The sequence below is a fragment of the Fukomys damarensis genome, unplaced genomic scaffold (assembly GCF_012274545.1).
Source record: "Fukomys damarensis isolate Sample0158 unplaced genomic scaffold, DMR_v1.0_HiC HiC_scaffold_27, whole genome shotgun sequence".
NCBI lineage: Eukaryota > Metazoa > Chordata > Mammalia > Rodentia > Bathyergidae > Fukomys > Fukomys damarensis.
In genome coordinates this window covers 24,073,272-24,087,058 of record NW_022900939.1, presented here as the reverse complement: position 1 = coordinate 24,087,058, position 13,787 = coordinate 24,073,272, and the positions used below count along the sequence as shown (strand labels likewise).

The 13,787-nt window shown below is 58.5% G+C and overlaps 2 protein-coding genes across 27 annotated transcripts in view; one reads left to right on the top strand and one right to left on the bottom strand.

The window, feature by feature from the left end:
* The first annotated feature begins 1,594 nt into the window (after nucleotides 1-1,594).
* Nucleotides 1,595-9,230, top strand: Slc22a12 (solute carrier family 22 member 12). 3 transcript variants are annotated; one of them, XM_010636064.3, is made up of 10 exons: nucleotides 1,615-2,612; nucleotides 3,338-3,441; nucleotides 4,133-4,287; nucleotides 4,366-4,534; nucleotides 5,890-6,013; nucleotides 6,155-6,267; nucleotides 6,838-7,055; nucleotides 7,482-7,590; nucleotides 7,807-8,010; nucleotides 8,538-9,230. In XM_010636064.3, exons 1-10 carry the CDS (start codon nucleotides 2,211-2,213, stop codon nucleotides 8,599-8,601), a joined length of 1,662 nt encoding a protein of 553 aa, XP_010634366.1. In that variant the 5' UTR covers nucleotides 1,615-2,210; the 3' UTR covers nucleotides 8,602-9,230. The 3 variants fall into 3 exon arrangements, with proteins under 3 accessions (XP_010634367.1, XP_010634366.1, XP_010634368.1); XM_010636065.3 differs by lacking the exon at nucleotides 8,538-9,230 and having other exon boundaries at nucleotides 1,595-2,612; nucleotides 7,482-7,565; nucleotides 7,807-7,877; XM_010636066.3 differs by lacking the exons at nucleotides 4,133-4,287; nucleotides 4,366-4,534 and having other exon boundaries at nucleotides 1,852-2,612; nucleotides 8,538-9,228.
* A 3,171-nt stretch (nucleotides 9,231-12,401) lies between these two features.
* Nrxn2 (neurexin 2) overlaps nucleotides 12,402-13,787 on the bottom strand; it is a 97,893-nt gene continuing 96,507 nt past the window's right edge. For all 24 annotated transcript variants that reach the window (XM_010636061.3, XM_010636062.3, XM_033756594.1 and 21 more), the window contains one exon: nucleotides 12,402-13,758. In XM_010636061.3, coding sequence (XP_010634363.1) covers nucleotides 13,454-13,758 — 305 coding nt within the window. In that variant the 3' untranslated portion in view covers nucleotides 12,402-13,453. The remainder of the gene's footprint in view (nucleotides 13,759-13,787) is intronic.

The following is a 13,787-nucleotide window of genomic DNA, read 5'->3' as shown; positions in this document are numbered from 1 at the left end:
ACAGGAACAAGGAAAGAAAGATTTAAAGGGAAAATAGAAAATATGGTAAAAGAAGAAAACGTACCATAATTCAAACATGTCAAGGGCCGGGGATTTAGCTCAGTGGTTCCAGTGCCTGTCTCGCAAGCACAAGGACCCAAGTTTGATCCCTGGTACCAAAAATAAAAACAAACATGTCAGTAATCACAATAAACGCGAACAGGTTAAAATTGCTAACCAAAAGTTAGGGACTTTTCTTTAGGGGTTTTACAAAAGGAGATGAATGTACCTTACCTGGATATATTTACACCAGAATGTAAACAATAATGGTCACTAGTTGATGAGTTTAAGAGTAGTTTTTATTTTTGTTAAACTTTTCAATGTTTTCTGAATTTCTTAGGAGGTCGTAATTTCATAATCAGAAAGAACGGAAGTTCTTATAAAACCACCCACATACTTCAAAAGTATAAATTTGCTGTCCAAATAAGTGCAGGGATTCAAAGAGGCTCTAAGGTCACCACCCTCCAGGACCTGGCTGGACATAAGACCATGCGATCGCAGTAAAAGAGTGCAGTCCATGTGCAGACCAGGCTCCCCTGCCGACTCAGCCCCAGAGTGGACAGGAATCAGAAAAGGAGAGCCACCTGGAGGAGGAGGCACATGTAGCATGAAAGATGTGGCCCAGCCTGGGATTCCAGCACAAAGGAGGAGCACAGTGAGCCGGCACAGGGGAAGTAGGTTGGGAAGCGCCGATGAGGTGGGAGCAAGGTTCAGGAAGAAAAAGAGGCTGTGGCTGGTGAGCTGTGCAAAAGGGCAAAGGGGAGCAAGGGGGAGCAAAGTAAGCAGATGAGAGGAGTCATTCTGCTGTGGACACCGCAGCACACAAAACAGGCCGGGCGTGGTGGCGCACACCTGTGATCCCAGCACTTGGGAGGCTGAGGGAGAAGGGTCCCCGTGAGTTAGAGCGAGGCCTGCCTGGCTTCACGGTGAATTCAAGGCCAGCCTGAACCACGTAGAGAGACTCTGTCTCAAAAATAAAGAAAAAGTACCTGAGGATGAACAGCTGGGGGCACTCACTGTTGCGTTGCACATGCATGGGCATACTGCACACGTGCTGGCACACACGTTCACCGTGTGCATACAGACATACTCGTGCACACACATCTACTGCTTCCTGTTCTCTGGCCCTTTAGCCTGGAGACTGTCACACCAGGAGTGCTCTTGGCCCAGTCTGGCCCCCCCGGACTCTCCAGCGTGCACTGTAGCTGGCCACCTCCCCCTGTGAGGCATCACCAGCTGTCCTGGACCCAGATTGCCCAGCTCTTGAGGAGGATTTGGCACACAGGTGTGTCATATAGGGGTGGTTAGAGGGACAGGAGCAGAGACAGGACCCAGGCGGGGAGGGAAAGACCCTTAGGAAGGGCAGCTGGCAATCTTGGCCACCGTGGGGACAAGACAGTAAGGAGCAGGAGACAGGAAAGGGTGACACTGGTTCCAGGAAGAAACCCGAGGTGGGAGGTCAGAGCTCTGGCACAGCTCCTGGGCGGAGTAGATTTGGGAAGGGGAAGAGATTATCAGGGTGGCTGTGGGCAGTCTGAAATCAAGGGTTTCCACAGGGCACCTAGGAGTGTCAGGAACCCCCAGCCCAGGCTCAGAAAAGGGTCACAGCAAAGCTGGTGACTAAAGTGGAGCTCACAGGCTGCAAGTCTGGGGGACACATAGGATAAAGCTTGAGGCTCACATCAACCTGGAGATTAGGGGAACCCCTGCCCACCTTCTCCTGGGTAAGCAGGACAGGCAGCCCTAGCACCCGGCTGCCCCAGGAGCAGAAACCAGGCCCACCCATGGGCGGAGGAGGTGCTGGGCTTTCACACTGGCATCTCCCTTCCTTCAGAGCCAGTTAAACTTTGTTTAAGAAAATGATTGCTAGGTTGTCTTCCAGTGTGGACCCTGGTCACACTTTAATCCTCCCCAACCCCAATTCAGCTGTTGCCGAAGGTCAGGCCAGCTGCAGCTGGGAGAGGGTCCCAGCACAGGCTCAGGTGTCAGCTGGAACCGTCCTTCGCTGGGCAGATGCTCTGTGAAGCTGGTGGCACCTGACGTGCTCCCAGCTGTCCAGCTGAGGAAGACAGCGTGGGCGCCACAGTAGGAGAAACAGGCTTGTAGCGTCGGCCCTGTGACCCTGAGCTGGCCTCTGTGAAGTGGGCCCTCCTCGGCCCCCAGAAGGCCCCATGGCATTTCCTGAGCTCTTGGACCAAGTTGGCAGCCTGGGCAGGTTCCAGTTTCTCCAGACGGTGGCTCTGGTGGTCCCTATCTTGTATGTCACCACCCACACCATGCTGGAAAACTTCTCCGCCGCTGTGCCCAGCCACCGCTGTTGGGTGCCTCTCTTGGACAATAGCACCATCCAGGACAGTGTCCCTGGGACCCTGGACCCTGAGGCCCTCCTGGCTGTATCCATCCCACAGGGCCCCAACCAGCGGCCCCACCCATGCCGCCGCTTCCGCCAGCCGCAGTGGCAGCTCCTGGACCCCAATGCCACAGCCACCAACTGGAGTGAGGCTGCCACGGAGCCATGTGTGGATGGCTGGGTGTACGACCACAGCACTTTCACCGCCACTGTGGTGACCAAGGTAAGTGCCACCAGGTCCCTACTCCAAGTTCTGGCATCTTGGAGGTTAAAGTCACAGATCACAACTGGCTGCGCACAAGTGATCGTGTTCTGGGATCCTGGGCCTCCCTCACCCCAGGTTGGCGCAAAGCCCCTTGCCAGCCCTGTGTCCCACAGGGGAAAGGGTGGCGGGACTTAATGTCCAGAGACCACCTGAATGCAGGCTCCTCCGACGTCCTGCACCAGGTCTTGGCTGGCTGACACTGAGCTGTGACCCCAGTAACCGAGTCACTGAGGACTGGGTTATTTACTGGGTTCGCCAAGGCAGGGACAAATCCAAGTAGCTTCTATGAAGGGGCATCAGCTGAATCTGGGCCAGTGGGGAGGGGCAGCTTGTCCCAGCAAGTAGGAAGGGGCCTCTGTAAGAACAGAAGGGAATCAACCTGTGGGGCGGAGAACAGGGACAGCTCAGGTGGCCACTGCAGACCGGGAAAGGAGGGGAAGAGGGCAAAGGGGCAGAGCGGGCTTGACATGGGCCAGTTAGGCAACGGGAAATCGTGAGGGGGCTTAAGCCAGGAGCAATGAGATACTCCTCAAAAGACCCAGCCATGCTATGCCGGTCGTGTCCTTCTGTCCCATCGGGCCCTGGTCTGTGACCCCAGAAGCTGTGACCCTGGGATCTGTCCCTTCCCCTTGCCACCTAGGCTCTGCCTTCTTCCTGAGCCTGTCTGCATTCTCTCCCCACAGTGGGACCTGGTGTGTGACTCTCAGGCCCTGAAGCCCATGGCCCAATCCATTTTCCTGGCTGGGATTCTGGTGGGTGCTGTGGTGTGCGGCCGCATCTCGGACAGGTGAGCACCACAGTCCTGGCAGGGCCCCTTCCTCCTTGGCACTTTTTTTTTTTCTTCCTGTACTGGGGATTAAACCCAGGGCTATTGCACTGAGCTACATCCCTATCTCTTTTTCTTTTTCTTATTTTGAGACAGGGTCTGGCTAAGTCACTAAATTGCACAGGCTGGTCTGGAAGTTGCAGCTGTCCAGCCTCCACCTTCTGGAGCTCTGGGGTTACAGGCATGGGTCACCAGTCCAGAATCTCTCCCTCTCCAAGCCACGAATTCACTTTACTCTGGGGTTGTAGAGCATCCTTGTTTCTTGTCAAATATTCACTGGCAACACCTGCTGGGTGGCTGGGCATGGTGGTGCACACCTGTAACTTCAGCACTCTCAGAGGCTGAGGCAGGAGGGTCATGAGCCCCAGACTAGATTAGGCAACTAGGAGACTTATTGAGACCCTGTCTCAAATAAATAAATAAACACACAAAGCCTGCCGGGCCGTGCACCTGTCCTCAGTGTTGCTTGAGTGCTCCTGGGGATGATGAACTCACTTCCTGCTCAGCATGGCTTCCAAGTGGGTCCTGGGTTCTCTCCTTGCGCACAGCCTTCTATGGAGGACAGCGTGGGTCTGGCCTGAGGTGTAGCAAGCACAGGGTGGGCTCTCAGTGGCTCAGTTCCCCGTGACTGGCCAGTGTGTGTGTGTTGCAGGTATGGGCGCAGGACGGTGCTGACCTGGAGCTACCTTCAGATAGCCGTGTCGGGCACTGTGGCTGCCTTCACCCCCGCCTTCTCACTCTACTGCCTCTTCCGCTTCCTGGCAGCCTTCGCGGTAGCAGCTGTCATGATGAACACGACCAGTCTTTGTAGGTCCCTGGGTGGGCGCAACACAGGAAGAGCATGAGGCGGGCCTGGGCCTGACCTCTGGGTCTCCCTCCTCGTAGTGATGGAGTGGACGTCAGCGCGGGCCCGTGTCTTGATGATGACCTTGAACTCTCTGGGCTTCAGCTTCGGCCAAATCCTGATGGCCGCCGTGGCCTATGGCCTGCGTCACTGGGCGCAGCTGCAGCTGGCCCTCTCTGCCCCTTTCTTCCTCTGCTTTGCCTATTCGTGGTAGGTGCCCCACCCTCTCCCCGTGAAGGAGTGTTTGTCCTCTCCTGGAGGCCTGGTGTGGGAGCCCCCTTTTCTTGGAAGCAGAGGCTCTAGGTGCCAGAGACCAGGGTCGTGGAGCTGGAAGAGGGCTCTGGGAGCCCGGCACAACCCTCCAGCCCAGGGCTGGCACCCCAGGTGCATTCCTGTGCCCAAGGAGTCCCCATCTGCTATGCACCCTCCAGGCCCCGGGCACGGTCGCACTGTGACCCCCATAGTGCACAGCAAGCACAGGCCACACTCTCTCCCTGTAGGTCTCAACAGCCAACAGCTCCAAGTCCGTCGAGTCCTCTCTGTCCTGCCCACCCCCAGCCTCATGTCCCCAGCTGCCTTATTGGTGTCTGAGCCCCACAAACACCTGCTTTCCTCAAGGCTTCCCCGAAGACGCAGCAGCCCCCTAGACGCTGACCTAGGAGGCCCCCGCACTCCCTTCTCCCACACTGCCCTCAAAGTCTGATAGCCCGCGCGGGTCATCACTTCTCACCTGTCTTGGAGGCCTCTTTTCCCCTCCTACAAACTCGGAGGTGCCCGGTGCCCCAGCGCACGTGGCCTCAGCTGCCCCACTTTGCGGCTGTTCACAGGGACAGCGTGTCCTGCTGGGGACCTCCATGAGCACAGGCCCAGAAGCAGGACCAGTGTCAAGGGGGCAGCTGGATGGGATGGCGCACGGGGACTAGGCTGATGTCGAGGGTCATAGAAGCCAGGTTAGTGTCAGGCAGCCGTGTCTGCTGCAGGAACAGGAAGAGTCAGACACAGGCTAGAGAGGTAGGCACTGGTGGCCATTTGGGTGCAGATAGACAGCTGGGGATGTCACAGGCCCTTTTCCTGGCCAGTGGGTGTGGGACTTCAGGAAGATGCAGTTGTGGGGTGGACAGGAGGACTGTGAGACATAGGGGGTGCCAGGACAGTAGAGGACCCTAGCAGCCTTGTAGCACAGGGTCCTACAGCCACAGAGAGGGCTTACTGCAGCCAGGTGTGGCCTCACTCCCAGGTGAGGCAAGGAAAGGGCCATGGGGCACTAAGGAAAAGGCAAGGGGACAAGATAGTCCCCACACCGCCAGCAGCCTGCTCGGGGACAGGAGGACATGGGGCCCCAACTCCACACTTAAGGAGGAAGGAGGCAGGAGGGGCCACCTGGAGAGGTGGCCTCAATGACCAGGCTGCAAACAACCTCAGTGCCCTTCACTACTACCTGCTTACTTCCTTAGTAAGCCTGGCCTGTGCACATGGAGACTGAGAACAAAGGGACAGAGACGTGAAGCTAGTGCAGGCCAGGCCCTGGAGCTACACCCAGTGACCCCTTCATGGCCCCACTCCAGGTGGCTGCCAGAGTCGGCGCAGTGGCTGCTAACCATGGGCAAATTGGACCAAGGCCTGCGGGAGCTGCAGAGGGTGGCCTCCATTAACCGGAAGAGGACAACAGGGGACACCCTGACCAGGGAGGTGAGGTGGGGCCAGGCCCTCCCCCAACCCTTCCCCTCAGCTCTCTCCCTGACCCTGCTCAGAGCCCCAGCTCTTCAGAGCTGAGGGTCTCTGGGAAAGAGTCACTGGGAGCCCCAAAGTCAATGCCACCCCACCCCACAGGGCTTGCTCTCAGCCGTGCAGGAGTTGAGTGGGGCTCAGGATTCCACCACCCTGGGTGCCCTGCTCCACATGCCTGGCCTGCGCCTCCGGACCTGGATCTCCATGCTGTGCTGGTAGGTGCCTGCCTACACCTCCCGGGGCCTCAGTTCACCACAGGACAGACTAGGATCTGGGCTGGCCTCCTACAGCACAGCCCCCATTCCTCTGGTCCGACAGGAACCACCAGACCAGGGGGCTCCCTGAGGGGGGCTATAAGGGGCCAGGCAGATAAGCTTCATGACCAAGACCAAGATGCTGGGTGGCCTTCAGGGTAAATAGGACAGTGAGCAATCAGGGAGCCACAGACAGGCACAGGCACCTACCAGGAGGCTCTAGGAGGCAGTGGGGTTACTGTGAGAATCCACCAGGGTGGGCTACCCAGCGAAGACCAAAGCCACTGCAGCCTGGAGGGAGGCTGGAGCCATAGCTACTCCCACGAGGTGCCCACTCCCAGACAAAACAACCAAAGGAGAGGGAGACACCCCTAGCTTCTGCCTCCTCCGCCTGGGTCTGCACCCCAGCTCCTCACCAATGCTTCCCATTGACCAACCCGAAGACGCGCCCCTTTGACAGATAGGAAATGAAGTCACAGAACAAGAGGAAAAGAGCAGCCCTAACCCCAGCCCCATTCTGTCCCCACCCAGGTTCGCCTTTGGCTTCACCTTCTATGGCCTGGTCCTGGACCTCCAGGCCCTGGGCAGCAGCAACATCTTCCTGCTGCAGGTGCTCGTCGGGGTTGTGGACATCCCTGCCAAGATGGGCACCCAGCTGCTGCTGGGCCGCCTGGGCCGCCGCCCCACACAGGCCGGCTCCCTGGTGCTATCCGGGCTCTGCATCTTGGCCAACACACTGGTGCCATACGGTGAGCAGCACGAGCACCCAAGGGAAGCACCACGGGGTCAGGGTCAAAGACAGAGACCCGGGGTCCCCTGCACGGAGAGTGCCGGAGCAGAGCGGCAGCCTGGCTAGCAAGGGCCCTGCTGGGGGCCGTGGATGTGCTGGGGGTGGCAGTGGCCAGAGTCCGGGGGCAGAATGGGGGATGTGTGTGGCAGAAAAGGAGAACAGCGATGGACTTCAGCAGGAGAGGGTGGGTGCGCTGAGGAGGACCCCAAGGTCTGGCTCTGGGTGGGAACACCTCAGAAGTACAGTCGTAAGTCACTTGGGACCCCCCCCCAGTTAGAAACATTTTGCAGGCTTGGAGTGCAGGGAGAAGCCCCTGGGATAAAGGGATCCCCCACTGCTCCTAAGATTCTGGATGCCAACCCTGCCAACCTGTCTCTGTCTGCAGAGATGGGGTCACTACGGTCAGCCCTGCCTGTTCTGGGGTTGGGGTCGCTGGGGGCTACCTTCACCTGTGTCACAGTCTACAGTGGTGAGCTCTTCCCCACTGTGCTCAGGTGAGGCTGTCCTGGGAGGTGGGGGATTGGGCAGGGAGGGGCAAGGCATTCTGGACTCCGATGCTCGAGATGCTGTCTCCCTTCCATGTGACCCAAGTATGTCCCAGCCAGGCCTGATGCCTGGGGCCTCTCTGGACCAAGAGGGGCTGGACCCTGGTAGAAGGTCAAGGCCAAGGGCCAAGAAGCAGCTCTTCACCAGTACATCTGCCCCAACAGGATGACAGCTGTGGGCCTGGGTCAGATGGCTGCCCGTTTGGGAGCCATCCTGGGCCCTCTGGTCCAACTGCTGAGCATCCACAGCCCCTGGCTGCCCCTGCTGGTATATGGGGCAGTGCCAGTGCTAGGTGGCTTGGCTGCACTGCTGCTGCCCGAGACCCAGAACTTGCCACTGCCCGACACCCTCCAAGACGTGCAGAACCAGTAAGTGAACAGCCCTGGGGCCCCCTCCTTCCCTGACTCCCTGCCTTTTCCCTCGCCTCCCTTTCCCCAGAGAACCCCAGAACAGGGTAGTCTGGGTGCCTCTTCTCCATTCAACAGGGGAGGGGGAAGTAGACACCAGAGAGGGTTAGGACCAGCCCACAGTCACACAGCACACCATGAGAGAATGGAGGCCCAGGACCGAGTCCGTGGCCACCAGTGTGGCTTTACCCTCTGCCCTTCATCCCACCACAGGAAGCCCAGCTCCGCCTTAAGAAGGGACAAGTGTGAGAGTGGGGAGTCAGCCCTCTGGCAGGGGAATGCAGGCTATGTTAGCTAGCGTTGGGTCCTCACTGGCCCAACTAAAGCTTCAGGTGTCTGACAGGGCTGTCACTGCCCACCCCACCCCACCATGTGCTCAGGAGGCTCAGTCCTGAACAGATCGCCTGAGTCTGCAGGATGGAAAAAGGTCAAGGGTCGGAGGTCACTCAGCACCCTGAAACACACCTCACTCTGTCCTTCCCGAACAGGGCAGTAAAGAAAGCAACACACAGCACACCAGCACCCTCCGTCCTGACATCCACACGACTCTAGCCTCCTGCGAGGCCACAACGCACAATGTGCTGCGGAAGAAGAGGAAGTAGCTTCTGGAGGCAATGGAGGTGCTTAAGGAAGGAAGGCTTCTAGTTCCAGGGTCCCAGGGCTGCCCTCCCTGGTACCGCTCACTGTCAGGAGCCCCCTCCAGCACAGAAAGGCCAAAGGACCCTTGATTGGCAGGGATCTGCCCTGTCCACTCACCACCCTGGCACCCCCAACCTCCATGGCTGCCAGGTCAGGGAATGCCTTTTACTGCTCGCCTCCCACTGCCCACTGGGCCCAGGGCTCAGAGCTGACTGCCACCTCTCCTAGCTCAGCACCAGCAACAAAGTCTTGACCCCTCAGTGTCACCCCTGGCCTGTGGCAGCCTGGCCCAGCCACTTTGGCTCATGGCCACCCTCAGCACACTCCTGCCATGTGCTTGGCCACACGCCCTGCCTGCGGTTCCTCCCCACCTCCACAGTGACACTCAGGGTCTGCCCAAGACCCAGTGACTCCCTGACCCATGGTCACAGCTGCACGCTTGTCTTTGCCCTCCCACCTGCCAATGAGTTCCCGGAGGGCCAGGTGGCTGCATTCACATGAAGGATGGAATAAAGAGTGACGAATGGGACAAAGCACACTGTCACTCAGGGGCACCAGCAAGGAGCCCCAGGGTCTCCTCTGGGGTGGGGGGAGGAGAGGACTGAGGCTTTCCTGCACCATGTGTCAGGCAGAGACACCGTGCCAGGCTCCTCAGAGGACCAGCTCATTTCCCCTGAACCCAGAGAGGTAGAAGCTGCCTCATTTTACAGACAGGATGACTGAAGCTCAAAGAAGCTGAAGGTCCTGACATACAGCGAGGAGGAGGCAAGATCAGGACTCTGGCCCTGGAATGTAGGTCTCCAGGGTCAACTCTGGGTGACACAATGTCCCGGGGACACCTCAGCCTCACTGCCTGGGAAGACTGGGATGCTTCTTGAGAGCTGCAGTAGGGCCTTCTCATACCTCCCAGAAGGATCCAGGGCCCTGCAGGATCCTCTGCACCCTCAAGGGAAGGGCAGCCCAGTGCTCTGCAGAGCCTCTGCTGGAGGCAGGAGCTGCACGCCAGGTCTTCACCAGCTGGGTCCCCAGAGCTCAGACACTTCTGTATCATGTAGTCAGTGGGAAACAGGAGGTCCTGGCCCCCAGAGGACAGGATCCCCATACCTGCCTGGTCTTGTCGACTGCAGCCCCTGGCTCCAGAGCCATGTCCTTGGAGATGGCCAACTTCGGTAAAGATCCCTAGACCGACAGGACAGAAGTAGGGCTTATTACCAAGTGTGGTGTTGCACACCTATAAGCCCAGCACTTGGAAGGCTGAGGCAGGGGGAGCACCATGAGTTCGAGGCCAGCCTGGACTACATAGTGAGTTCAAGATCAACCTGGACTATACAGAAAGGCTGTCTCAAAAAAACTCTAAAAAAAGTAGACTTCAGCTGCAAAGACACCCCAAGACAAGCCTGTCTGCACATGCTGGCTTCCGTTCTGTGTTGCCCATTGCCTGGCTGACAGCACCTGTCGTTCCTAGCCTCCTTCCATATTCTTGGGGCCCCAGGGTGTCCAGAAACTTTCAGAAGGCAGAACCCAGAGGGAAAATGGCCCCTGTTCCTCCCCCAGAATGTCCCCCCTGCTCACCAAACAGGCCAGGCTGTCCCTCCACCCACATTCAGAGTGGCTGTACTCCCGGTCTTTCTAGGTGGTACAACCTTCCAGGACCACCCAGGGATTCTGTCTCTAGGTTATGTCACCCCTCTGCCAACTGCACAGGAGTGGTCACTGAGGGCCACTCCAGGGAGTGAGCAGTGTCACCGCAGCTCAGTGTGTACCCTCCCCAGGGCCTCCCCTGGGGACTCATCCTCTTGAATGCCCACCACAGGGACTCCTGACACACTAATGGGGACCCCGCCATGGAGGGGCCGAGGGGTCTGGGTATAGGACAGAGGGGCCTGGGACCACCAGCTATCTTGTCTTGTGGTGGCAGAGGCCTCATATGGTGGTGACAGAGGAAAGGGGCTCAAAGAACTGTCCTCCTGCCCCCATCAAAGCCAAAGCTCACCCCAGTGCTTGTGCCTAGAGGGGCAGAGTGGGCACTCAGGCTCTGTACTGACTTGCAAGAGGGGGGCAGTTCTTTAAGGACAAAGGGCATCAGCCAAACTCCACCTTGGGCTTCCACAAGCACCAGTCCTTGGTGCTTAAGGTGGACTCTCCTGACACAATCCCCCCAAGCCCCTGTCAATCAGTCCAGCTCCAGGGATCTCAGCAACCCCCAGATGCTGTTTGGGTCTCTCCTGGGGTCACTGTCCAGTGAGCCAGACCCCGAGGAGCCCACCTCAGGCCAGGTGCTACACTTAACATCTGGCGTGCACTCAGACTGGGTGCACTGAGTCAGCAGCCACGCCGGGTACCCTTCCTCTTACAACAGAGCTCTTAGCCTCCTTGTTCAGCGAGGGAAAGATGGAGTCACACAGCCACCGGACCACAGGGACCCAGGCCATCCTTCCAACCCCTGGGCTATCCCCAACCTCATTCAGGGACACTCTAAAAATGTCTGGAATAAGACGTTCCTGCCCTTGTGTCCCAGGGATTCCTATCTACCTGCCTTTTTTTTCTGACCAGTGACCATGAGGGAAAGGGAAACCTGAGAAAGCCTCATCCCTGGGCAGAGACAGCTGCAGAGGACCAAGGCCATCACCAGCATAAGGACAGGACACCCTGGCAGCTCCACCCCACATGTGGCTCCCCAGACTCTCACAAGTGGTGAAAGGTGACCTCAGGATGCTGACACCCAGGCTCCAAGGCAGGGATCCCCTGGAGGCAGCAGGACTGGAATTTCAACCCCAAGAAGGCAAAAAGAGGCCAAGTCCTTGGAAGTCCACCCTTGGGGATGGCGGGAGTCCTGTTCTCTCACTCTGGATAGGGCTTCGAAGGACTCTCAAAAGGGCTGAGAGAGCACTGTGCTGGGGAGGGCCGGAAGACAAGCTCCTTCCCAGGATGGAGGGAAAGCAGGGTACAGACGAGCCTGAGCGGGGTTCCGCAGCTGTGCAGAGGTGGCAGCTACCCCCCAAGAGATAGTCTTCTGCCCAGTGAGACCCTCCCAGCACTCAGGAGTCCGGGCCCAAAACTGTCTGGCACTGGGACTGGGGAAAGCCTCCAAGGGTGGGCCATCCACCAGAGAAGGCAGTGGAGGGTGATGGGCACCAAGGGGCCAGAAAACAGCTGGGAGAGGAGGCAGGAACCTCTCTAAAACCAGGGAGCCCTGAGCGACAGCAACGTGGCTGAGTCACGTCTCATGTGTCAAGTGCCGCGAGCACCCACCACTGCCACCCTTGGGATCCAGAACCACTACGAGGTCCTGGTGGTACAGGGAAGGGGCAAAGGCTGGAAAAGGAAGGCTGGAAGCAGCTGGGACTCAGCACTGACTCCTGCACCCCCTGGACCAAGCACTGATGCTCTCATCAGCCACCTCCCTCCGAAGCTGGATGCTGGTCAGCAGCGTCCATCCTGCCCCAAGTCAGCACCTGGTACACACAGTCCTCTGAGAAGCTGAGGTCCGAGGAACCATGGCCAGAGATCAGCCAGACTCACCAGCAAGCGAGCGAGCGACTCCTCCTCATCCCCACACAGAGGGACCTGGGGGTGAGGAGAGGTTGTGCCAGGAGCCCAAAGCCACGCTCAAGTTCCAGGGCGACTTACCAGCTCTGTTGGACCCCAAGCCCAGCACAAAGCCAAGCCCAGAGTCCTAAAGGCACCCACCCCAAACAAACTGCACAGGACCGTTGGAATTTGGAAAGTTTTTGTTTTCTTTTTCCCACACATTTCTGGGGTTGGGGTGTTTTCCAAGACTCAGACACATTTGTTAACAAAGAGAGAAAAAAAACTGGGGAGCAGGGAGCCCATAGGCCAAGAGGTGGCCCCAGCAGTTTGCAGATGCCACCTTGCTCCCTCCTTTCCCTGCACCTGTGCCCAGCGGGTGCCACAGGCTGCTGCTGTGGTATCTAGATTATTTGTCTTCAATATATATCGCATTTGCCTTTCCCCTCCCCCACCCCCCACCCTGCTCCTCCAGCAGCTTCCCCAGCAATGCACGTCGCCCGCGGAGGCACTCAGAACAGGCCTTAGCAGGGCCTGAACCCCTTCCCTGGGTGGCCCCAGGGGGCACCTCACCTGGTGAGGGGAGCAGGGGCATGTGGGGCCCTGCCCCTCCCCATCCACCCACTGGGCTGCCTCAGGCCCACCCTCCCGCCCTTCTCCCACCAACTCTGGAAACCCAAAAGGGGGAAAGGGAGAAATCAGATGTACACACCAAAAAAAAAAAAAGGAAAGAAAAACAAAGAAAAGAAAAGGGGGCGCAGGGACAGAAAGACACAGCAAGCCTGGAGAGACTGGAGAGTTCGGGAAGAGAAGGAAGGCAAGAGGGAGGGAAGGAGGAAGAAAAAATTGAGGGAAATAAACAAGACACATAGTGGACACTTTACAAAACCCCCAGCCTTCCTTCCCGCCCAACCCCACCAAAATAAAACTACCCCTCTTAAAAAAATAAATCAACCCAGGGCTGTGAGCAGTGCCCTGCCTGGTGGGCGTGTCGCCCAGAGGGACAGACAGCCTCAGGGTTGACAGTGCGGTGCCGCGGGCAGCAGGAGGAAGGGGACAGCTCGGGGTTATTCCTTTTCCTTTTTCTTTTTTTGCGTTTCCTCTTCTGAGAGAAGCCTGAGGAGGCCAGGGAGAGGGTCCCCAGGCCCCGGCAGGGAGAGGGCCGCCCCTCCTCCCCGGGCTGTCCTGGGAGGGACAGCTGGCAGTGGGCGCGGTGCCGGCGGGGGGCTCTGGGGGCTCAGACGTAGTACTCCTTGTCTTTGTTCTTCTTGGTCTTGCTGGGTGTCTTGGGGGCGGCCAGGGCCTTCTCTTTCACCACCGCCCCGTTGCTCTGGGCCGAGTTACTGATGTAGTTCCGGCTCTGGTCCACCTGGTAAGAGCCCTCGTCGCGGTTGCGGTACTTGTACATGGCGTAGAGCAGGATGAGGATGCAGAGGGCCGCCGCCGCGACAATGCCCACCACCATGCCCGTGGTGCTGCTGGACTCCCGGATCACCTCCACCGCGCCCGGCGGGCCCCGCTCCCCTGGGCCCGTGGGGTTGGCTGTGGGCAGAGGGGGGAAGCCCGGGGCT